Source organism: Armigeres subalbatus, unplaced genomic scaffold, assembly GCF_024139115.2.
Source record: "Armigeres subalbatus isolate Guangzhou_Male unplaced genomic scaffold, GZ_Asu_2 Contig1246, whole genome shotgun sequence".
NCBI classification, from domain to species: Eukaryota; Metazoa; Arthropoda; class Insecta; order Diptera; family Culicidae; genus Armigeres; species Armigeres subalbatus.
In genome coordinates this window covers 253,532-279,101 of record NW_026942008.1, presented here as the reverse complement: position 1 = coordinate 279,101, position 25,570 = coordinate 253,532, and the positions used below count along the sequence as shown (strand labels likewise).

Here is a 25,570-nt window from a genome sequence, read left to right as displayed (position 1 = left end):
TTTATTTACATTTGCTTCATACTACATGCAGAGGAGGCGCGATGCACCGCATATTACCCCCCTGTTTGGAACATATAGTTTTGTCATGTGTTAGGATCAACATTTTTTCTCAGGATCGACTGACAGACTCCGATAGCTTTCCTTGTCGCCATTACTGTGGTTCGAAAGTTTTACACACTTCTGTCCTCCACGTATGGTCACTATACACTCAGGAAAATTAACATACGAAATTCATAAGGTTAAAGTTATGAATCTACAAAATTGTTATAACATCTTTGTGAAATATGGCTGACCTTGGAAGTGCTTGGAAGTGCGGTTTTCCTAATGTGACCAGCAAGCGTCCTGCGAAACGCGAAACGCCTATCTGTATTACGTCACTGGCTTGGAAATTTACTTAAAAGAAGTGCATTCCACATAGATTTTTGGGCCAAAAAATATTTAAAAAATATTCGTGAGACCGTGGGACGTCTGGTCACATTGGGTTTTCCGAATGTAAAATGGTTTGCTCTGAGAATGATATCATTCAAACGATTGTGATCTAGAGCTAAAGTTAACGATATAAACGAACTATTGTGCTTTAAGGTAAAATAGCAGCAGATTTAACAATAGACAGGGAATCAAATTTTCTCGGGAGTCTGATGTTTTGGTTGTGTTTTCTTAGTATGGATGCAGTCTCTTTTCATCTGCTTTTCGTTTATGGAACTGTCAGTGTGGACCGCACCTATCTCTTTTCTTCCCGTGATTACCCTTATGGCTGTCAGTGCGGAAATTCCAATGTTGGCTACGAAACAAACTGTGGTGGAGGTATACAAGTGTCAGTCCCGTGGTTTCTCTTAGATGCGCATGCGAAAAAAGAGACAAAAGAGAATCAACGACAAAGCATTGTTCTTGATGGTGATAATAATAACAAAGATCTGAAAATGTTTGTCAGCAGCAGAAAAAGAAGATAATTTCGTCTAACTTTTAATCTAACGGGTTTATATCTACAGCAAATATTGGTTTATACGTTTATTTGTTTGGCAAAACTTGATGAGTGCCATTACGTTTTCAATATGGTTTTAATTAAAATAGGCTAGATGTACCAGTTGTGGCTATAGCACCAGTTGTCGCACTATCGCTTTATATGTCAAATGGCCAATCAAATCACCACAAACCAAGTTCATATCGATAAAGCATATTCATATGATACGATAACACCTTTGATTTCCTCCAAAACAAGCAAAGCATAATTGTAAAAATTAAATGTTTAATTTTTGACGTCCTTTGCACCAGTTGTCGCACTAGTGATCCCTATTTGGCCAGTCCCATAAGAACACAATGGGATTTGCCAAATAAGGAATCAAAATTAAGAATAGTGCCACAACTGGTGCATGCGTTCCTATTATGGATTAATCAATTTTGAGGATAATAACAAATTTTATTGTGGTTTTCACAGCTGTTCTAAGGAGCAGGAAGTAAAACCTTTCGCTTGATATATGAAGTCCACCCACATGCTTTTCACTTATTTTAAAAAAAAATAGTTGTTCTTATGTATGGCGACAACTGGTACACCCACCCTATGTAAATATTTTCAACCTCTTGAATGTCAAAAGGTCACAAAGGACACATTCAACGTCAATACCATACCCGTACGCCCCCACCTTACGCTTAACTCCACTCATTAGGCTATGTACAACATCTGGATGCAGCTTCTTCAGTTCCGGTGCGTTTTGAAGGTTTATGTCCATGTGTTCGAAAGTGACCTTGTTGGCTTCGTACCATTCCAGGATGCCATTTGAATAGTGGCACGAAGCTAGATCCGACCTAGATAATCGTAGGGCCCTCGTGTTTTTTTAACAGTCTTCTGTTGAGCAGACGCTTTTATAATTTCTCCTTAAGGTAGATCTTCCCGTTCACAGTCCGTTTGCCACATGCGCAGATCGCTTGTTAAATCATGTAAATATTTCATGGCAAACTTTTAAACTCTTGTTCTGGCCGGTGATCCATGATGAGACAATGACGCTTCGTCAGCATCAGGGTGTACAGTTTCCGGCCCGTGACTTTCTCCCCGTATTTTACTGTTCGTCACGATTTGAAGCCTTCTGTATTTTGTACGTAGGCATACATAGGACATAATAGGACAGAATCCAACTTTTCAACCACATTCCTGGGATTCCGCTCTAACGCTTTCACGACAAGTTTGTGATCCTGATCACAACATCGCATTTCTCCCTTCTTTCGATGCTCAGAGTATCGTAGTAACGTTAAATCATACGACTCACCGTTGATTGCACGATTCCGAGTTGTTTTCCGATAATTCGTAACGTTGCGTTTCGGGGGATGTCATTTTTTCCGAAGGAAGTCCCAAGAAGTGTTTACGACTGCTTTTGGTTTATGAATGTAACTCGCGGCTACCAGTACTCCGTCTGCTAAGGACAAATTATCTGGCTGGAAAAGCGTGTCATCATTCAGCCAAGTTTCTGCTAGAACGATGAAATCGAAGCACCGGTCAGACGCTGCAAGCCGGTAATCTTTGAACATGGAATTAATTCCGCCAACAGCCGTTTATGTGACTTCTGGAGCAGATGTGTGGAAATGAAAGCGGCAAACGTATCAATACGAGCATAATGCGATACTTGCTTGTGCGTGGACTTAGGAAGACCTTCCCACCGAAACTACACACAGGACAAGAATAGCTGCAAGTCATTGATGGGAAGGGCTCGACTTTGATGGATGGTTTAGAGGCTTCCATAAAGCTAATGGCAAGTGTATGACTCGATGCAAAGAGTACGGGAAAGTGGTCGGCTATCGGCACTGGACAAGTGTTCAAAACTAAATTATGTACATAAGTACCGTGGAGGCACCATATAATTGCAAAATGGATTCGCCTATAATTCTGCATAACAAGCTTTCTACTATAATAAAATGCGTACAAATAATGAAACTTCGAAATCTAAGTTTATTTCTTAATTTGTTTTTATTTGGTATTTGAGGTGCCCAACATGACGCACTAATTTTACCATGTTCCTTATTTGACGCAAAGTTGTTCCTAATTTGGCGCACTTTGAAACTATGTTCAAACTCAACCAATTAAACGCCTTATATAATGACATTGTAATAGAACTTTGTACGATATAAAATAACAAGTTAATTCATTATACAAAGCGGCATTTTATTTATTTTTTGTTCAGTTGTTCTGCAAGTTATATGCTATGTAATTGTTTTGTTAGTTTCATGGACCCTGCACATCAATCAAAATGCTTTTCCATTAGGTGTAAGAACCATGTCAAAACATATTCACGGGAGAATTAACTTTGACATTTCATTACGTAACCAGCCTACCATGGTCTGTTGTATTTGTAAAAACATCACTTTCTTTGGAAATCTGCTATTTTGATTCTATAAACTGAGGAGGATACAGAAAACGTAACCTGTATATGAACCCTTTGAGAACCACATTGAAGCTACCAATATGCAAATGTTACGTGACCGGCAGATATATCTCAAAAATATGAGCTGCCCGTCTATACACATTTCGTCAATAAACTATTAACACAAACTGAAGCTTATATAAGAAAGCCAGCCATATTTTTGTTTGATTTCATATTCAGGGTTGCCCGACTTGGATAGCCATATCATGGTCATCTTCTTCTTCTTCTTATTGGCATTACATCCCCACACTGGGACAAAGCCGCCTCGCAGCTTAGTGTTCATTAAGCACTTCCACAGTTATTAACTTCGAGGTTTGTAAGCCAGGTTACCATTTTTGCATTCGTATATCATGAGGCTAGCACGATGATACTTTTATGCCCAGGGAAGTCGAGACAATTTCCAATCCGAAAATTCCCTAGACCGGCACCGGGAATCGAACCCAGCCACCCTCAGCATGGTCTTGCTTTGTAGCCGCGCGTCTTACCGCACTGCTAAGGAGGGCCCCGTCATGTCATGGTCATATATGGCTTGGATAGCGACAGAATAACAAAATTGAAAATGCGTTCATTTTTTGGCTTATTAGAATTTAAATTGAATTATAACATGTGATTACTAAATTCTAGCAAAAATTCAAAACCACCAAACAAAAACTACACAATTATTAAATACCGCGTAAGGAACGCGTCAAAAAACGCATCAAAATCGAACAGCATAAGACATACTATCATGGGCTGGACACTTAGTGGAATAATCCAATGTTGACTCATATTTTAGGTAGTAGAGAGTTAGTTAAAACTAAATGAATACATATAGCTTTTCCTAATTGAGATTTATAAGCACTGCCTTGTCTATTCGTCTTATAAGATTAATTAGGAACATCACAATGCATTGTGAGCCTAATTTGACGCAGAACATTTCGGATTGAAAAATGCGTTTGAATGTTGCAATGTTCAGCTCAAAAGGGAAAGCTTACCAATAATGCTCAGCTGTTGGTATGTAGGGGTCAAAGTTTCTCTCAAAAGTCATTTTGCGCGAAAAAAAAAGATCATTCGATCCTTAGCATTGTGGCTAAGAAAGCGAAAATTTGACGCATTATGAGTATGACCTCCATATATTTTATTCGGGTACGTTGATTCTTCATCAATAAAATGCTTTTTATGCCATATATGCATAGAAGAACCCTCAGGGGAGCCTCAGAGGAGCCAGAAGGGGCCCTCCTTAGCCGTGCGGTAAGACGCGCGGCTACAAAGCAAGACCATGCTGAGGGTGGCTGGGTTCGATTCCCGGTGCCGGTCTAGGCAATTTTCGGATTGGAAATTGTCTCGACTTCCCTGGGCATAAAAAGTATCATCGTGTTAGCCTCATGATATACGAATGCAAAAATGGTAACCTGGCTTAGAAACCTCGCAGTTAATAACTGTGGAAGTGCTTAATGAACACTAAGCTGCGAGGCGGCTCTGTCCCAGTGTGGGGATGTAATGCCAATAAGAAGAAGAAGAAGAAGATGCATAGAAGAAGAGCAAATAAAGCCATCCAGCTTGATTCGTTGATGTTTAAGTTTTATGAATCATTTGATATGAAAGTGCGCCAAGTTTGGACCTGCGTCAAATATGGTGCTTCCACGGTAAGTGGTGTATTGTTGTTGGATTACGCAAACATTGTTAGGACTGCAAAAGTAGTCGCATACTGCTAATCCCGTATTTTACCATAAATATCCAAAAAATGAATCAAACATAGGCCCTGTCGTGGCCGAGCGAATATCCGCTACTATTACAGGCCCAAATTTTCTTCTACTGTCAAGTGTCCGAAATATGTATTACTTTAGATAGGTACCATAATGGCGCACTGCTGTGCTTCAGCATGATTCTTTGTACTAACCTTGAAACCCAGCTCTCCCGGGTTCTCCGGCTCGAAATCGTATAGCGCCGTACAGCAGGGTTGTGTCGGCTTGGCGGGCATCGGCGTCCTCGCTGGTGACCGCATGGGCGATGGCAATGGGGAAGCTAAACGAAACGAGAAATTGTAAACCACATGTTTATTATACAACATAGAACGATTTGTTTCCTAGTTTGTGCATTATTCGTCGTTTCTATCGTCTATTATGTTCTACCATTATGTTTAAAGTTCTACTACGGTTTAGCGTCTATCTAATTATTTTTCAAATCAACTACTTGAAGATGAATTTCTCTAATGTTACACAAAAAAATAACAACTAATGTAAACGAAATACAGACAACACAACAGTTAATAACCACTACATAATGGGATGGAACCATTGAAACGCATTAAAATTTCAACCGAAAAGGTCGTCAAATGAATGTGAAAGTACTGGGAGATCATGCATAACGAAGATATCGTTAGTGGGGAGCACGTGAACTGTTCTTCATTTAATACCACTATTTCAGTGATGGCAGCTGGAACTATCAAGTAAGTGGGTTTTATTGAACATAAAACTTCTTTGTACAAAATTAAAAACAATTTATTGCGGAAATTAGGCATGCATTCCAATTATTGATAAAATTGTATACGAATTTGTTCAATTTTTTATGTAAACCGAAAAAACGCTAGAATAATATTTTTGTGTTAGATATTCAACAAACAATTTAAAAAATTTAAAACAAAAAGGAACCTAATTCAGCTCGAACAAAAATGGCTAATGTGGAAAGTGTTATTATTTTTTTCACTTGTAAATTTTGATTACCATTGGTGGAACGCGCCTGCGCCTGACCGTTACCCAAAAGTTCCAGATGTGTCGGTTTATTGACCGGTGAATTGAGACGTGATGATGAACCGCCTAAAGTAAGGTCCAAAGTGTTACAGGAAGAAAGAGAGAGAGAAACAGAGAGAAAGATACAAAGATTGAAAGACGAGTGGAGATTTCATGGATCGGGACGACGTGGAAGGGTACAGAAGTCTTCCGGTTGGTTTGCAGTCAGTGTTCAATGGGGAAGGGAGTTTGAAAAAGAGGCATAAGTGACATTCGAAGGAAACGATACTTGGGGTGTTTCCATAAAAACACATTCATTCACATTGAAAAGTGGAGTATTGAAGCATAATTTTTAATCTGACAAGTCAAGCTAAAACATCGTCAAGATACGTTTGAGATTCTGTGGAAAATTCATCGAAGTACACTGACCATCGACATGGGGAAGAGCATTCAATAATAATTAGATTCAGCAAAAATCTGGCGATAAAACAGGATTTTCAAAGAAATTAAATAAATGGACATGAAACTTGGATTACTATTATTCGAATGATAAATGAACTCAAACTAAAACTCTATGAAGATGAAGACAGTAAAAACAACTATTTTTGAATCTGTACCAAAGATCATAGAACAAGAAGGGGAATTTTCGAATGTAAATGTTAATCCTCCCATCACCAAATGTAACAGTCACACCACTACTTAATTTATAATGGATTAGTCCTGGATGCTTGTAAACTCCCGTATAGCGGAATAAGAATAAAATTTAAGATTTATATTAGTCCGTATCAAGCAACTTTGTAGATGGTTTTGGATACAGTCGAGTCTTCTACTGTTTCAGAGCAATTATTTAAAAAAAAATCTACCGAAATCGGAACCTCGAAGTTTTAAACTAGAAAAAAAGCAAATTATGCAGATAAGATTCCTAATTATTCTTTATTCAATCAATGGGCAATCTATGCAGTATGAGACTCGACTACATATCATAGACGTTAAATCCTTGTAATGTATGTAATGCTATTGTTGCGATCAGATTGCATATAAATTATCGAAACCGAACCACCACCCTTTTCAGCGACAGCACAGCATCATCTTATTGAATCACACGATGAACAAATGATACTGCGCTTCCTCCGAAAAACCACCATAAAAATAACTAAAGCGAAACTATACAAAAACATAAAAATAATAGAAAATGAAACATAAATCACCTGACCAGGGATCGTTAAAGTTGTTGTTGTTGTTAGCGAATTTTGACCCGGACTTGATAGTAGTAGTGGAGCTAGTATTATACACACTGTGGTTGTTGTTGTTGTTGTTACTGCTATTAAAATTTGAAAATTTGCCATTATTATTGGAATAGCCACGCGCGGAGGAACCGGCGGCAGCTGGGGTCGGAACGGCACTGGACGGCTGATCCCACGCATTCAGCCAGTTGTCAACGTTCGACCCGGAGGAGTCTTGCTTGGTCACAACCAACCCATACGGGGGAGGTTTTCGAAACGATTCACGACTGTGGACTGCCGCACCACCGCCGCCCCCTCCACCGGTACTACCGGCCCCACCGCTTCTCGTCGACAGCGACGATAGGCTTTGCTGTGACCCGTACAGCTTGTTCCGGTTAAAGTTACTACTATTATTGTTGTTGTTGTTGTTGCCATAATAGTTGCTGTTGCCGTGTTGGTGGGTGGATAAATTTTGCTGAGAACTGTACATGTGGTGATGGGAATTTTTTACTGTATTGGGATTAAGGAAATGTGGCCCACCATTCATCCCATCCTGGGAACCGAGTGTTTCGATGTTCAAATCCGCTAGCGTCTTGGGGACGAACTCTGACTTCGGACGGCTGGCGGCTTCCTCTCGTCTGTAAATAAGGAAATTTAGAAATATGAATTAGACTTGATAGTTCACTATAATTTTACACATCTAGTAGGGAGACAGTATTTCATCAATTTAATACAGCCTGGTTCGATACATTGCTTGCGTTATAGCGAATCCGATGCTGATCAGGTTTAAAATATTCTCTTAATGAGAAAATAATGCCCTAGTAACACTGACGGATTTATTTTAGTTCTATTATAGCACACTTGGAGATTGAATCGGTATCCCCAAGAGTCACAATAAAAATATATAAAAGCAGTCTTCCACAATATTAATTTTTATAGCTAGTTATAGCGATCGATTATATCATATGCGGCTTCCAAATCGATGAATAGATGATGTGTGGGCACGTTGTGTTCCTGGCATTTCTGCACGTACGGGGAACACCTGATCTGTGGTAGAGCGTTCACCCATAAATCCCACCTGGTACTGCCTCATAAACTCTTGCAATTGGTGTTAGTCGGCGGCATAAAATTTGGGAGAGTACCTTGTAGGCGGCGTTCAGCAATGTAATTGCGCGGTAGTTACTGCAATCCAGCTTATCGCCCTTTTTGTAGATGGGACACACGACACCTTCCATCCACTCCTGCGGCAGAACCTCATCCTCCCAAACCTTGGTAATTACCCAGTGCAGCGCTCTAGCCAGTAGTGCCTCACAAACGTACTTAAACAGCTCTCCTGGTAGTTGATCAACTCCAGGGGCTTTGTTGTTTTTCATCCGGTTGATGTCTTTCGGATTTCCTGGAGATTCGGTTCATTACCATACCGCCACCGTTGTCTGCCATATCGCCATTCAGGTTCTCTTCGTAGTTCTGCCGCCACCTTTAGATCACCTCACGCTCGTTCGTAAGAAGGTTCCCGTTTATGTCCTTACACATATCGGGCTGTGGCACGTGACCCTTACTTCTCATAGAACTTTCGTGCGTTATTAGCGCGGTACAGTTGCCCCGTCTCGTCACGGTCTCGATCTTCCTACTAGCGCTTTTTCCTCCGGAAAATCGAGTTTTGTCTGTTCCACACCCGTTTGTATCGTGTCTTGTTCGCCTTCTGGCGGTGTTGCAGCAATCTCGCCCATGCTGCATTCTTCTCCTTAACTAACTGCTCACATTCGCCGTCATACCAGTCGTTTCTCTGATCCGGGGACACCGTGCCTAGTGCAGCGGTTGCGGTGCTTCCAATGACGGATCGAATATCTCTCCAGCCATCTTCAAGAGAAGCTGCACCTAGCTGCTCTTCCATAGGGAGTGCCACTTCCAGCTGCTGCGCGTATTCTTGGGTTAGTCTATCGTCTTGTAGCCGCCCAATGTTTTGCCGCGGAAGACGACTCCGACGCGTGTTGTACACCGTCGAGAGTTTTGAGCGCAAGCATACTGCAACGAGGTAGTGGTCGGATTCAATATACGCACTGCGGTAAGTGCGGACGTTCGTGATGTTGGAGAAGAATTTACCGTCGATTAGAACGTGGTCGATTTGGTTTTTCGTTTCTTAATTAGGTGATTTCCATGTGACCTTGTGGACATTCTTGCGGAGGAAGAAAGTGCTTCGAACTACCATTCCGCTAGAGGCTGCAAAGTTTATGCATCGTTGGCCGTTGTCGTTCGATACGGTATGCAGGCTATGCGGTCCGATGACCGGTCTATACTAAAGTTACTAGATATAAAGTCTAAGGGCCCTCCTTAGCCGTGCGGTAAGATGCGCGGCTACAAAGCAAGACCATGCTGAGGGTGGCTGGGTTCGATTCCCGGTGCCGGTCTAGGCAATTTTCGGATTGGAAATTGTCTCGACTTCCCTGGGCATAAAAGTATCATCGTGTTAGCCTCATGATATACGAATGCAAAAATGGTAACTTGGCTTAGAAACCTCGCAGTTAATAACTGTGGAAGTGCTTAGTGAACACTAAGCTGCGAGGCGGCAATGTCCCAGTGGGGGATGTAATGCCAATGAAGAAGAAGAAGATATAAAGTCTGGCGAGGACACTGACAGGTCACCAATCGAACATGACGCTTCAAATGGTCTTGAATCACTGAAGAGTATTGAGAAAGTGCTGACAAATATATTGGAGAATTATTCCAAAAATATAAAATGCATGAGTCCAAAGAAAGGGTAAAGGAATTTGGTCTGGGATTTACTAGTTGAGCAACATTTCATTTTGTGATAGCACAGAAGCTACTAATCGTGCGGCAGCTTGAACTTCCTCAAAGGTTGCCAAAATCTAAAGATTTTTTTCTGATTAGAAAATCTAACCGTTTCCACTCCGCTAGACTTTATATCTAGTGACTTTAGTCTATACATATAATAAAACATCTGCACCCTGTAATTTCTCATGCAAATAAATGCCTTCTGGACGAAACGTGTTTACAAACAAAAGTACTTTTTAACAAAAATGTACCAGTTCAATCAAAAGTCACCAATTCGCTCTGCTGGCAAAATATCTTCTCGACTAAATGGTTCTTTCTAGACCTGCCGACCACATATTATTCGAAGAAATTACCCAAACCCAGTAATATGACAGATTAGGAATGGCGACCAATCATCCAGGTTAGAAATCTACCATATCCTGGTAGGTACCTCGTGAAATATCTAAAAACATGGCAGAGTACACTGAAGTCAACTTTTACTCGGCTTGTTTTGGTTGATTGTGGCCTTCAAACTTAATGAAACGTTGAGTGGACCCCACGAAAAAATCGAAGAAAAATCAAATTGATGAAAAAACCAGGTTTCAATTTTCTCAGAAAATCATTGAATTCTGATTCAAGAGTCCGACATAACTCTGTTTGAAAGATCTAGGTAGCCTTTTCATGCTATGTCATTCCTTCAGTACTGCCGCCATCATCACATATTAAATTTTGCAACATTTGATAGAAATATGCGATCATGATCAGCTTTTTTTTTAAAGAAAAACTAAACACAAATCCTATGCTATACCGATGGAACGATTAATTAAGATGCGGTTTTCGCTTAGTGAAAGCTCTTGAGTATTCCTTTTAGCTATGTAGGTTTTCTTTTAATCTGCGATTAATGAGGAAGCGTTATTATCACTAAAATGAAAAAATAAATTTCCCCATTCAAATTTGCATGCAAACTTGAAACGGCTTGTACTAAATTAGTTTTAATCCAAATGAGCTCAAATTTTCAGAGGACGCTTAGAACATGATAAAGAATTAAATGAGCGCTGTGGAGCAAAATCGATTTTTTGAACCACCCTCTACCTATTCAAGCAGGCAAACAAAATTTCGTTTCTAAAAATTTACCGACGATGAATGATTTTCATACCCATTCTTCAGAGGAAAATAACGGTCATACTGACGATTCAGGTAGCATTTGTGCTTCCGATTTTGATTTTCTAACTGAAGAATTGCATCCAGTGATGGGAAATGTCAAAAAAATGTCATGGGGTTGTTTTTTCAAATGTTATTTACAATTCAGATTTTTTGATTAACATGTAATGCTTAAAGGATCCTACAACTTTGCCGAACAGACAATTGTTCTAAATACGAAGTGTGAGGCATGATAACGAAATTTAAAAAAAAATATCGGAATGTCATGACAACAATGTCATTTGACACTAATTGGGATCTTACGCCGTCAATTTCAGATTTAGAGCAATGACCTATTAGAAAAAGTTTTAGGATAATTCAACGGCTACATGTTTATATAAAACATTCAGACATTCAAACATTCACTGAACGTTTCATAACATGTGAAAAAAGTTAATGACAAACTAGTCTCATGACATCGATATGACATTTCCCGTCACTTTGCATCACATGATTGATGCAATGTTCAAAGCAAATACCAAAATTAAAGCTGATCAGGTTGGTATCAAATTTACTCAAAAAATAATCTTATTGGACTTTGTTTTAATGGACCCAAATATTTTTTTTTAATTTCAAATTGGAATGTTCGCTCTTTAAAGGATAAAAAAGATGAATTATTAATTTTTCTAACAGTTTGTAATTCGCACACTGCATTCATAACTGAAACTTATTCAAAACCTGGACTTTTCATCAAAATAGATCCAAATTATTTTATTTACCGAAATGATCGTCTTGACAGCGCCTGTGGTGGGGTCGCCATTGTCATTAATAGACGTATCAAACATAAATTATATTCTTCGTTTGAAACCAAAGTTTTCGAAACCTTGGGAGTTTCTGTTGAAACAAATTTTGGACAATTTTCTTTTATTGCTGCCTACTTGCCTTTCCAGTGCAATGGGCAGCAAAGGAATTTGTTGAGAGCTGATCTTCAAATTCTAGCTCGCAACAAATCCAAATTTTTCATAATTGGTGACTTCAATGCCAAACAACGTTCATGCAACAATGCCCAAAGAAATTCCAATGGTATAATTTTATTTGAAGATTGTTCTGCGGGATAACTATTCAATATCCTAATGGACCAACTTGTTTTTCTTCCAGTCGAAATCCTTCTACAACTGATTTAGTTTTAACGGATTTAAGTCAGCTGTGTGGCCAATTGGTAACTCATGCTGACTTTGACTCTGATCACCTTCCTGTGACGTTTGAAATCTCACAAAAAGCCATTAACAATCCAATCAGTTCAACTTTTAGTTATCATAGAGCTGATTGGGATTTATATAAAACGTATATCGATAGGAATTTTGATGTTGATATTCCTCTCGATACCAAAAGTGTATTGATAATGCTCTCGTATCCTTGACAAATATAATTGTCGAAGCCAGAGGCATTGCATTTCCTAAATGTGAAATTAAATTCAACTCCATTATTATTGACGACGATCTTCAGCTACTGATCCGTCTTAAAAATGTGAGAAGAAGGCAATACCAAAGAACTCGCGATCCCGCGTTGAAAGTTAGTTGGCGAGATTTGCAAAATGAAATTAAAAAACGTTTCGCTATTCTGAGAAATACCAACTTTGAGAATAATGTCTTGAAGTTGGATCCCAGTTCGAAACCCTTTTGGAAATTAACGAAAATTCTTAAAAAACCTCAAAAGCCAATTCCAGCGCTTAAGGAGGGAAATACAATTTTATTAACAAATGGCGAAAATTCTCAAAAACTTGCTCAGCAGTTCGAGAGTGCCCATAATTTTAATCTAGGTCTCACTAGTCTAATTGAGGATCAGGTTACACGGAGCTTCGAAGACATTCTCAATCAAGAGAATGTTTTTGATCCTTCGTTGGGAACTAATTTGGATGAAGTGAGATCTATTACTCGGTAATTTAAAAATATGAAAGCCCCGGGTGATGATGGTATTTTCTACATACTTATCAAAAAACTTCCTGAGAGCTATTTATCCTTTTTTGGTAAAATTTATTTAACAACAGGGAATCAATATTCGAGCAACGCCTAACAATATACCCTTTGTCGTCAACAGAGCTTGTTACTGACAAACGCACCTCGCAACAAGCCTTTGTCAGAACCCAAACATAATATGACAAGAAGAGAATACGATGCTAATTTTGTAATCATAGTTAGATTCTCGAATATTCCCATAAAAGCAGAAACTATGATAGCTTAGAACCGAGATTTGATGTAGAGATAATGCAAAATAAAGGGATTGAATGTTAGCAACAAAATTGTCTTCTTTTTTGTTGCTGACAAAAAAATCCGGATCTTTGTCATTATTATCTCCGACAAAAACAAAGCTTTGTCGTTAGTTCTCTTTTGTCGCTTGTTTCGCAAGCGCATCCAAGAAAAATTGATTCCCTGTTTAACAAAAGTTTTCAATTGGCATACTTTCCAGATAAATGGAAAAACGCCAAAGTTGTTCCAATTTTGAAGCCGGACAAAAATCCAGCTGAGGCTTCTAGTTATCGCCCAATCAGACGCTTTCTTCAATAAGCAAACTGTTTGAAATGATTATTTTAAATAGAATCATGGTCCATATTAATAACAATTCTATTTTTGCTGATGAGCAATTTGGTTTTCGCCATGGGCATTCAACCACTCATCAGTTATTAAGAGTTACAAACTTAATTCGGCTCAACAAATCTGAAGGATATTCGACTGGAGTTGCTCTTGTTGAGATAGAGAAAGCATTTGGCAGTGTTTGGCATGAAGGTTTGATTGTAAAATTGATGAATTTTAATTTTCTTCTGATCCAAAATTATTTATCAGATCGCTCACTGCAGGTAAACTTTCAGAATTCGAAATCTGATCGATTACCTGTAAGAGCTGGTGTTCCTCAAGGCATCATACTGGGGCACATATTGCGTAACATTTGTACTTCCGATTTACCTGATTTACCACCAGGTTGTCAAAAATCTTTGTTTGCAGATGACACGGGTTTTTCAGCCAAAGGGCAAAGCCATCGTGTCATTTGTAGTAGATTGCAAAAAAAGTTTGGATATTTTCTCCACTTACTTGCAAAAATGGAAAATTTCCCCGAATGCTTCCAGAACTCAGCTTATAATGTTCCCACATAAGCCGAGAGCTTCTTATTTGAAACCTTCTAGCAGACATATTGTCACTATGAATGGGGTTCCAATTAATTGTTCTAGCGAAGCTAAATATTTAGGACTTATTTTTAGACCAGCCATGTTGTATGCTGTGCCAATATGGACTAGTTGCTGACCTGAGGACCTGAAGAAGTCCGTACTGACCCTCTGCAACATGATTGTAGAGGCAAAGCAGGAGTGGAAGTCCTTGCTGCAGGCAAGCAAGGAGGCGGAACGAAAGATCCGACAACTTACCGAGGAGAAAGAGTTGGCAGTGAGCCAAGCGGTGGAGGCCAGGAAGAAAGCCTAGTCGAAGATTCGAGTCCTTACGGAAGAAAAGCAACTGGCAGAAAGCCAGACTGCAGAACTCCGCAGACGCATGGCTGTTACTGGAGCAACTCCAAAGCTTAGTAAGGTCAGTATGGCAACTGACCTAAAGGGAGCTAGCGCGTAGTCGGTATTGCACGAGAAGAAGGCCTCTAAGATCCGTAGGGAGAAGGTTGGGCAGGTTGCCGACCCTAAGGAACGACGGAAACCAGTTCCTCCTTCTACGATGCCTACCGAAGTTCGCCGGAGGAAGGCTTGCCCTTGAGGGAAGTTATGAATCCCAAAAAGGCGAAGAAGGAGCAGTAGAGGAGGCGGAGGCGCCATTGGCCAAAAAGGGGAATGCCCGTAGAGGAAAGGGCACACCTTCCAATGATCATGGCAGGAAGGACAGAGGCGAAGCAATTATCGTCAAGGCTGACATTCCGAAAGCTTTGCGGGGCGATGAAAAGCTCACTGGCCTAGGGGATGATCAACCGTCTAAGACGAATTAAGTACTCTCCATTTAATTCCACCAATTATTTTCGATATCTTTGCAGATACGTATTTGGACCACAACTGTGTGTTAATATAATTGGTGGAATTAAATGGATAGTACTTAATTCGTCTTAGACGGTTGAATACATTCCACTAATATATTTTTCTGAAGGATAGGGGATGATGTCAACTGCATCCGCAGAACGCAGAAGGGCGAGATAATCCTCGTCCTGAAGCGGGATGCTGCGCGGATGAGTTCCGCGTATAAAAAGTGATGCTGGGTGATGCGGTTCAGGAGAGAGCCCTATGCCCAGTAGAGGTAATCCAATGCCGAGGCCTGGACGAAATTACCAAAGCCGGTGAGCTGGTAGCTACACTGAGAGATCAGTGTGGCGTTGCAATCCAGGATACCGCGATTCGGTTGCGGAAAGGTTATGCTGGAACGCAGGTTTCTTCATTCCATGTACCTGTGGCTGACGCTAAGAAGGTACTGGATAAGGCCAAGCTGAAGGGCTTTGGGACAGAATGTCGAAAGACAAAAGGTCGAATGACAAAAGGTCGATGGACAAAAGGTCGATGGGACAAAAGGTCGAAAGGACAAAAGGTCGACGGGACAAAAGGTCGAGGGGACAAAAGGTCGACGGGACAAAAGGTCGAAGGGACAAAAAGTCGAATCAGCAAAATTTAAAAATCTATAATTCTGTACACATGAAAAATACTAAATATACGACAAGTTTGAAAACATGTTTCTGAAAAAAAAATCTAGATTATTACATTTCCCAGAGATTTCTCCTTCTTTATTTCATGGGCAGTTCTTTAACTAATTTACAGTGAATATTCAGCAGCCAGGGCGAGCATTGTATGATTTTGATTAGTTTTCGGGACGAGAACTGAAAAATTAATACTTGTTATATCGTGCTCTTGTAATACGTGTCGCTTCGAGTGCATGTTTGAGTGAAATACGTTGGTTTTGGTATCTTTGATTCAGTGTTGTATAATTAATTATTTCGCCAACGCCACTTCCTATACATTCCTATACATTGCATTCCGATGTCGATCATGGAGAGTCAGAAGATTGTCAGTCTCTTGTATAAATGTGTGTCAAATTCATTTTCCACTCATCATCATGTATTAGATGGGGATGTTGTTGGTTTTAATTCAACGTGACGTTGTTATTGGTTTTAAAGAAATAAACACTGAAGCATGTACACAAAGACTGGCCTTAAGCCGTACATAACAGTTTACATTATGCACATTATTCGGTGATTCAACCGTACGAATTATTTTAATTAACACTCAAACATGCGTGATGTTGTATTTTGTACAACATTAACGAAAAAGTCTCTCTCATGGTACACAGCATGAATGATCCTGCATTAGTGTTCCAGGATATAATCATGATTGTGCATATGCAAGCACTCGGAGTACTCGAGAGATGGGTGCTTAGGACCACCTTTGGCGGTGTACAAAAAGACGGTGTGTGGCGACGAAGAATGAACCATGAGCTAGCCCAGCTCTACGGCGAACCCAGTATCCAGAAGGTAGCTAAAGCCGGAAGGGTACAATGGGCAGGGCATGTTGCAAGAATCCCGGACAACTACCCTGCAAAGATGGTGTTCGCTTCCGATCCGGCAGGTACGAGATGGCGTTGAGCACAGCGAGTGAGGTGGGTAGACCAAATGTAAAACGACTTGGCGAGAGATAAAGAGATGCAGCATCGAACCGTGAGTTAACGTCATTGCCTACCGGACTTTGTGGAATTCCATCGACGTTCCCATCGGTGTCAGCATTTTGGAGTTGGCAACATCGAGGCGCATCATCAGAACCAGGGTAACGATATCGAGGGCGATCATCGAACCTGTACCTACCGAGGCAGTGCAGACTCAGCATACTTGTAATGTAGTTAAGTTGAGGATAATAAATCAGTTGGTTGTGAATAGTGAAGGTAGTTAGACGTTTAAGTTTTTTTTAAACAACTCCGTGTTCTCGAATTATTAACTCATGTATTGTGGCGTCAAATTGTTGATTCAGTGGTTTCTGTTTAGATGTAAACTAAATAAATGAATGAATGTGCTTATGCATATTGCATATTGGTGGTAGAGTTTTGTGTAGAAATTAGAGGTTGTGGGTTCAAGTCAAGATTGGGCCATCGTTCTCACGAACAGTCTGTAGGTCGGCTATCTGAATCGCTCAAAAAGGTATCTTATATTACATTTTCCTTGTGCTGAATTTGTTGAAAACATGGGCCAACCTGACCCTTATTTGGCCAAGTGTCACCCCCGATGACGGTACTTACATCATAGTTTTCCTTTGTATTGTTCTCAATACTATGGCTTTTCAATTTTAACCAATTTTGTAATTTCGACCTTTTGTCCCTTCGACCTTTTGTCTTTTCGACATTTTGTCCCGTCGACCTTTTGGCCATTCGACCTTTTGTCCCGTCGACCTTTTGTCCCTTCGACTTTTTGTCCATTCGACCTTTTGTCCTTCGACTTTTTGTCTTTCGACCTTTTGTCCTTCGACCTTTTGTCATAGATTCAGGACATATGTCATATGACTACAAAGGTTGTGATCGGAGTCGGCTTCGCCGGAGGTGTGGAGCTGAAAGTCACAAGGCTCATACCTGCCAGGCCGCACTGAGGTGTTTGATATGTGTTCCTGGCACAGACTACAAACACCCATCCGGTGGGCAGGCCTGTTCGGCCTTCAGACGGGCTCGGTCATGCAAGTAGCTCAAATAAATCTCAATCACTGCGAGGCAGCGCAAGCGCTGCTTCAACAGTCGGTACACGAGAAGAAAACTGATGCTGCCTTGCTGTCCGACCCGTACTGCATCACTGCTAAACATAGCAGGTGATGAGGGTTTTGTTATAGCAAAGGTAAACGGAGTTTACTTTTGTAGCTGCTACTTTCCTCCTAGATGGAGCATAGAGCAGTATACTAAGGTATTAGATAATCTTGTAGTGAGACTAACTGGTCTTAAACCAGTAGTTGTAGCAGGTTCACTAACGCTAGAGGTCATATCCTGCTAGAGTCTCTAGCGGTACTAAACGTAGTCCTGCTGAACGAGGGCCAAGCGTCAACGTTCAGAGGACCGAATGGCGAGTCATGCACTTCTGCAGCGCGGGATGGACGGTGGAGCCTGAATGGAGGGTTCACGAAGGGTATACTGCTAATGACCATCAGGAAATACGTTTTATGGTCAGCTATACCCCCAAAAGAACCACAAGGCGGATCAGTAAAACTTATCTAGGATGGCGTACCCCGAAGTTCTACCCAGAACTGCTGAAAAAATCACTACGGTGGGAAAATCGGACCCTAGGCGTTAGTGGTGATGAGTTATCCGATGTAACTCGAGCATGTGACGTGACAATGCCCAGGAGGACTATGCCAACCGGCAACCGCAAACCGGTGTGGTGGACGAGCACGATAGCTAATCTTCGCAGAACCTGTCTTAGAGCTAAAAGAAGGTTGCGACGTGCTAGAACCATTGCGGACAGGCTAGAAAGACGCCGAGTGTCCAAACAGCGAGCAGAGCTCTGAACTACCAAATCAAATGTAGTAAGAGAGCCTGCTTTGAAAAGCTGTGTAGAATGGCCAATAATACTCCATGGGGGGATGCATACAGGATAGTGATGGCTAGGACCAACAGCACACCTCCTGAGAAATCTCCGGAGATGTTAGCCAGGATCGTTGAAGGTTTGTTCCCGAAGCATGACTCATCGGACTGGCCCGCCACACCGTACGAGTCAGTGAACGTGGTACCGCTAGTGACTAACGATGAGCTTATCGCCGTTGCAAGAAAACTTAAGCTAAATAAGGCACCAGGTCCGGATTGTATTCCTAACCTGGTCCTTAAGCACGCGATTCTTGCCGCTCCAGATATGTTCAGGAGCTGCCTCCAACGTTGCCTGGACGAAGGAAACTTCCCAGATCGTTGGAAACGGCAGAAGTTGGTGCTATTGCTTAAGCCTGGGAAATCCCCGGGAGAGCCTTCGGCATACAGACCAATTTGCCTACTCGACACAACTGGTAAGTTGTTAGAGAGGGTGATCCTGAATAGATTGACGGACTATATGGAGTGTGCTGGTGGCTTATGAAGCAACCAATATGGGTTCCGTAAGGTCGTTCTACCATCGAAGCAATACGGTCGGTAACGGAAATGGCTAAGATAGCGCGTGGTTTGAATAGGAGAGGTATTAGGTACTGTGCATTGATTACACTAGATGTAAATAATGCATTTAATAATGCTAGCTGGGCAGCTATAGCTGATTCCCTGCATCGCTTAAGAGTCCCGGATTATCTGTGCAGGATTCTGAAAAGCTATTTTCAGATCAGGATATTGTTAGTCAACACCGACCCTGGTCAGCAGTCGATTGCAGTGTCATCAGGTGTTCCACAGGGATCGATCCTCGGACCGGTTCTGTGGAATACCGTGTATGACGGAGTATTACGCTTAAATCTGGTGTGAAAATAGAAGGCTTTGCGGATGATGTAATACTAGAGGTCACAGGCGACACTATCGACGAAAGCTTCGTACGCGATTAGCAGAGTCGAAGAATGGCTCAACTCAAGGAGGTTGGCGTTAGCACATCACAAGACTGAGGTTGTTGTGGTGCATAACCACTATGGGTTGCAGCAAGCGAGGATAAACGTAGGCACCTGCACAGTTAAGTCCGTGAGATCATTAAAGCATCTGGGCGTGATGATAGACGATAAGCTCAATTTTTCGAGCCACGTCGATTATGTATGCCAAAGAGCTTCATTGGCAATTGAATCTTTATCGCGAATGATGACTAACGGTGCGTAGGCTCTTAGCGGGTGTAGCATTGTCTATTATCCGATACGGCGTACCAGCATGGTCCAAAGCACTAGAGGCCGGGTGCAATGTTAAGAAATTAATCAGAGTACACCGGCTGATGTGTCTGCGGGTTGGTCAGGCCAACTTCCACCTATCACAGCTGTTCCTGCATAGGTTCGGGTTCGCAGATTCTGCGGAGTGCCCGGAATGTGTAGGTGAGGTACAATCGGCAGAGCATGTGATGTTTGCAAGCCCGCGATTCGATGTTGAACGCAATGCTATGCTGCTTGTCAGCGGCATGGATACAACCCCGGACAACCTCGTTGAGAGGATGTGTCGGGAAGAGGTTATATGGAATGCGATGAACACAACGTCTCAACAGATTATGTCGAAACTACAGCGCTGGTGGCGTCTCGAACAAAACCAGCAGCTGCAGTAGAGACTACTGTGATGCAGTGAACACCATGCTCACCCTAACAACAAAAACGTCGCGGGTGGGCTGCGGGGACCTCCGTATGTAGACATAGAGGTCATTGGCGTGAGCGTTCTCAATAGTCCTACCCTGATGTATTGCTTTATTGCGGGCCGGAGGATACGGACTGACGAAAGGGTTTTAGTTTTAGTGGGTCGGGTGATCCCATCCCCGCACTACCTGAGTTAACCTCCTCAGGTGTCTGTTTGCAGATTTCCGTTTACCCTTGCTTAAGAAAAAAAAGTTTATGTTTAGTTTAAGTTGAAAACATTGTAATTTCTACATGGTTCAATTCAACCAGAGAAAAAATCCTAAAAATCCTTGCCAGAGGCAATTGAAATGTATTAATGATAACTAAAAAATATAACATAGCAAATAAGGATGATAGTGTTAAGAAAACACGGAATACCTAGTCTAAGAGAGTTAATTGTAGCATGCTCAATAGTAAAAACTATCTGCTCAAGTAAGTCTTACAATATCTAGCAAGCGCTCAGCAGATCCGGAGCTTCCTCAAACATGGCAAACAAAATTACATGAGGCAAGGAAACAACCAAATTTCTCAACCTTATCAAATAGGTTCTCAATAGGTTGAAAGCATAAAGAATATTGTATTGTTCACTCGTTGCTGGTACCCTATGGTCAGCATGTAACACCGGAAGTAACCAGATTGCATTATTCGGTTGGAATATTTCAGAATACATGTCCGATGTGTTCCACTTTCAATGTTGTTGCCTTCATTTGAAAAGAAGACAAAAAAGCATGTGTGCCCTCAATAATGGAGGCGCATGGTGATTGTCTGCCTCGAAAATGTTTAGAAATTACTAAAACATCCAGCATTCGTTCGTTTGGTATCGTGGAATGAATGAACAATAAGAGGAATCCTACATTATCCACCACTCATCACTCATTTTTATTCACTGGCAATTTTTAATCACTATCGATTGACAACCCCGCTCCTTACCAAACTGAGGTTGGAAAAAGCTTTATATCTCAATAAATATCGAATTCGCATTGAAGAAATTCCACTCTTGAATTGACTCACAAAATTCAGTGGAATATTAGATTAGCTAACAGCGGAACTGTTTAAAAATTATTTCACAGATTGTTGAGGTTCAAAAAAATCTTCGAAACTAAGAAAATTATTAAGCTCTTTTAATAAAATGTCTTAACATGTCATAAGACGAGTTTAGTAGTATTCCATTTAATGCCAAACGTTGTAATCTTAACAGATACGTATTTTGACCTCAACTGCCAAACCTCAACTCGACACGACACGACTCGACAGTCGAGTCAAGTACGAGACACTGAACACGGCCTCACAGTTCAGGTCGAAATACATATCTGTAAAAATCACAACGTGGGGTATTAAAATGGAATAGTACCAAACTCGTCTTATGACAGGTTCAATTCCTTTATTTATGTGAATTTTTAAATTTTAAGTTCCTCACTCAAGTTCGAAAACAAGTAAATGTTCGAGTATCCCAAAGGCGTAACCACATTGAATGATTTCTCGTAATCGATTTTCTCTTTCGTCAATAACTCAACTAGATCAGAAGTGTACATCGTTATGATACTAAGTGTGAGTTATATACAAAATATCTAGGTGTCAAAAATCTTTATTCTTAATTATCAAACTAAGGCAAATACTCACTTCTCGTTCAGTGTTTCGACAAGTACCCGCAGGATGTCGGAGCACTGTGAATGGAATTCCAACAATCCTTCGGCAAATGTGACTAGTTGTGAAACCTGCTCTACCTGTTAGAAAAAAAAATAAACATCTAACATCATCACAAAATATGCAAAGATATAACTCATTTCATGCTTACATCATTCTCCAGCAGATTGTACATTCCAACCTGCGCCAGCTGCAGGGATTCGGCAAACTTCTCCTCGGCGCTTCGGATTTCATCATCTGTAATTTGAGATCCTATTGTTCAGTATATAACCGGCCACGATTAGTGGGGGTAAAACCCAAGGAAGAAAACAAAATATTCCAAGAAATGAAAAACGCAAAACACCATTAGAGGTACCAACATCAGCAGCAAAAGCGGGAAACAGCGGGCGCAGCAAACGGCCAGGATACAAACATAATCAAAAACATGGAAATAAATAAATAAGGAAAACACAAATTAAAACGTCAATTCTAATACGGATCCTAGCTAAAGGTCCTCTAATTGGACAAATTAACAAGATTAAACGGACTGGATGGTACGGCATTGGTGCCATGGAACTGGAAATGAAAGGAAAGACAGGAGCCAAGGATAAATGTCGGGTGCAACATTATCATCTCTTGTTGCTTATGGATAGCCAACAAGGACTGGAGAGTGGATCCCGTCCAATCGTGATCTCCACCTCCGTTACGACAACCGTCATGTCAACGGATGATTAATCGCTGAAACGGCTAATTAAATGAGTAACAATTTTACTGAATACAAAGTGTCGCTGCTATTGACTATTGGAGCCGCGGGGGTCGAAATATAGCGTTCAGGAAGAAGGCGATGATTTTTACTAGACAATGGAGGTCAAGGATGTTTTGAAACTAATGACGCTGTGTATTCCAACTCTAAATCAAACTTCTTGTAAGTAATGTTCGAAAAGTGTTGAACAAATCATATTTAAAAGATCTACACTGAAACCGATGCGGTGCTGTAAGGAACTTTCAACAACAACCAGTAAAACCTATAATTTTGTATTTTGCACACAATGCGCATTTGCAATGTATAAAGAAGAAGGCTAAACAATTGTCCTATATTTTAGGAAAGTAATGCGATGTTGACAAAAGGGATAAACATTAATATTTTAAACTGCAATGGAGGAAGGGAATTAAGGGCAATCCTCACGGAATCCAAATTCAAAAGTACTCGCGTTTTCAAGGGCACACCACTTAATGCGGAAGCAACGCACAACTGTTATTTTATATATTTTAACTGCGAGAAATAATTAAAAATGTCATTTGTGCATTGCTTCTGTGTTAACTGGTATGCCCTTGAAAACGCGAGTACTTTTAAATTTGGATTCCGTGAGGATTGTCCTTGAAAGAAGTCACTGAAAGGCATTTTAAATAAAGACGTTTCTGCTCTTTACATTCGACTTCATGAACGAATTAGCCTTTCCATAAAGTTGAGACGATGCCAGAAATATCCAAAGTGCTAGGTATACACGGTTTGTAATTACCCAAAATTGTAAATACGACGTCTGATGCTTGGTTGATTGGAATTTGGAAGTTCAGTCAACGCTCTTCGATTTATTGACGATGAAATTGTTGGAAGTTTCAACGAATCTGCACCATCGCTGTTTATAATTGAGCTACAGCTAAAACAAAATACTTCTCGTTGTTTGCCTGCGGCACGCGTTGGTATGCTTTTATCTTTTCATGAAAATATCTTTAGAAAAGTGCACGATAAAAAACAGAGGTTTGTTGGAGGTGATAAATATCTACTAGGACTTGAAACAGGGTGAAAGGGACGGAAAAAATTGCAGGTTCATCATATACGACTGTAACAAAATATGAAAAATCTGTTTTTCTTACCTTTGGCTTGTCGTCGCTTTTTGCAGTCGAAATCAAGACGTCGTCCTTGGAGTTTTTTGCGGTGATGCTGTTTTTCCCAAGAGAGCACATCATTTGTTGAAGGAAGAGAAAGAAAAACGGAAACAATTAATTAACTCTTGCTGTTGCTGCCAGCACGTAACTTGCTGAACAAACATGGCTGAAATCTAGCCCTGCTGTGAGGGTAATTTTCGCTGAAAGGTAAACTTCCGCTTACACCGACTGAGACAAGTGGGAAGGCAAAATGTTCTATCTTTTGCTCCATCTCACTAACTACTGTCCCCGAAAGGACAACTATACTGTTTTGAAGCTGCCTGCATGCCCTCATGGGAATGGGGATGGAAGCAAACACAGGATGACTAGTGCAAGTACCAACGGCTTACGGCACTTGCAGCATAAAAGGTTAGTGGGAAAAGGTTATGACATTTTGGTCTGTGGATCTCTAGGAGTAAGTAAAGTGTCTGCATTTCGAGCTTGAGTGGGACTCAAAACTGTACAAATAACAGGAACCATTCTTCTAGCACAAACGGACAAATCAGAAGGCATGGTGGCCGCTCATCCAAGATATTTTTTCAAGAGAAATAAAATGATTTTTTATTAAAAGTTATTAAGGTTATAGTTTTTTGTGAATTATTCCGAAGTTTATCTATTAAACGAATTTAAAAAACCCAGATTAATCCACCTACAGTGAGATTTTGACCCTTCCTTAAGCCCCAAACGCAATACAACGGAACGGCGACAGAAACGGCAAATTTGACAGAAAATATATGGGCTAACTGTCAAATTTTCCGTTTCCGTCGCCGTTCCGTTGTATTGCGTTTGGGGCTTTAGTTATAAGGATTTTTTCCAGACTCCAGTATTTAAACCGAGATAAAACTATGTACTCAGCTTCCCACGGTGATTTACCGTGAAGCTGACAAAATAATTGCCTACCCAAAGGCGGATGTCATGGGTTGAATGACAACTTAACGAATGATAACGTACTGTGCTTCATGCTGCCTATCTATAAGGCGCTCGTCGAATTGAATAACTATTGTGACATGGTTAGTAACTATCGTAACGGTGGTTTAATATATTGTACTCGTAATTTCCAGAGACCTCGATATTAATTAATCCAGAACTAACTAAATCAGTCATTGATCTGAGCGAAACTCAATAGCGTTAAAAAATAACATATATTTCGCCTTATGGATACCTAATTTGGTAAAACTAAACTTGTTCAATACCTTAAAAATGAGCGAGATTTTTATGGTTGTAAATTTCAGAATTTGCACACATACGCACACATACATGCATACAAGTGCTCTATTAGTGTCTCAAAACATGCTCACATTTGCTATCTAGCTTCCACTGAAGAAATTTTTGAAATCCCTTTCAATTTTTACGTTTTTTGCTTTTCTGAGAAGATTTTCTTGTACATGCTTCTATATGTTCCTCAATTAAAATCATTTGTTTCTTTGAAACAAATCAGAAAAATAGGCATATTCTCATATCATATTATTTGTTATACACCCGATTCTTTTTTTACAAGGATTA

General features: G+C 40.5%; 1 protein-coding gene across 12 annotated transcripts in view; it reads right to left on the bottom strand.

The window, feature by feature from the left end:
- LOC134202499 (endophilin-A-like) overlaps positions 1-25,570 on the bottom strand; it is a 183,303-nt gene that overhangs the window by 8,317 nt on the left and 149,416 nt on the right. For 7 of the 12 annotated variants that reach the window (XM_062677490.1, XM_062677491.1, XM_062677489.1 and 4 more), the window contains 5 exons: positions 24,017-24,083; positions 22,314-22,414; positions 22,139-22,242; positions 7,327-7,979; positions 5,290-5,414 (listed from right to left, as the gene is read on the bottom strand). In XM_062677490.1, the coding sequence (XP_062533474.1) occupies positions 5,290-5,414; positions 7,327-7,979; positions 22,139-22,242; positions 22,314-22,414; positions 24,017-24,083 (1,050 nt within the window). Of the gene's footprint in view, positions 1-5,289; positions 5,415-6,112; positions 6,206-7,326; positions 7,980-22,138; positions 22,243-22,313; positions 22,415-24,016; positions 24,084-25,570 lie in introns of all 12 variants that reach the window. The other 5 variants (XM_062677496.1, XM_062677494.1, XM_062677495.1 and 2 more) reach the window with 4 other exon arrangements.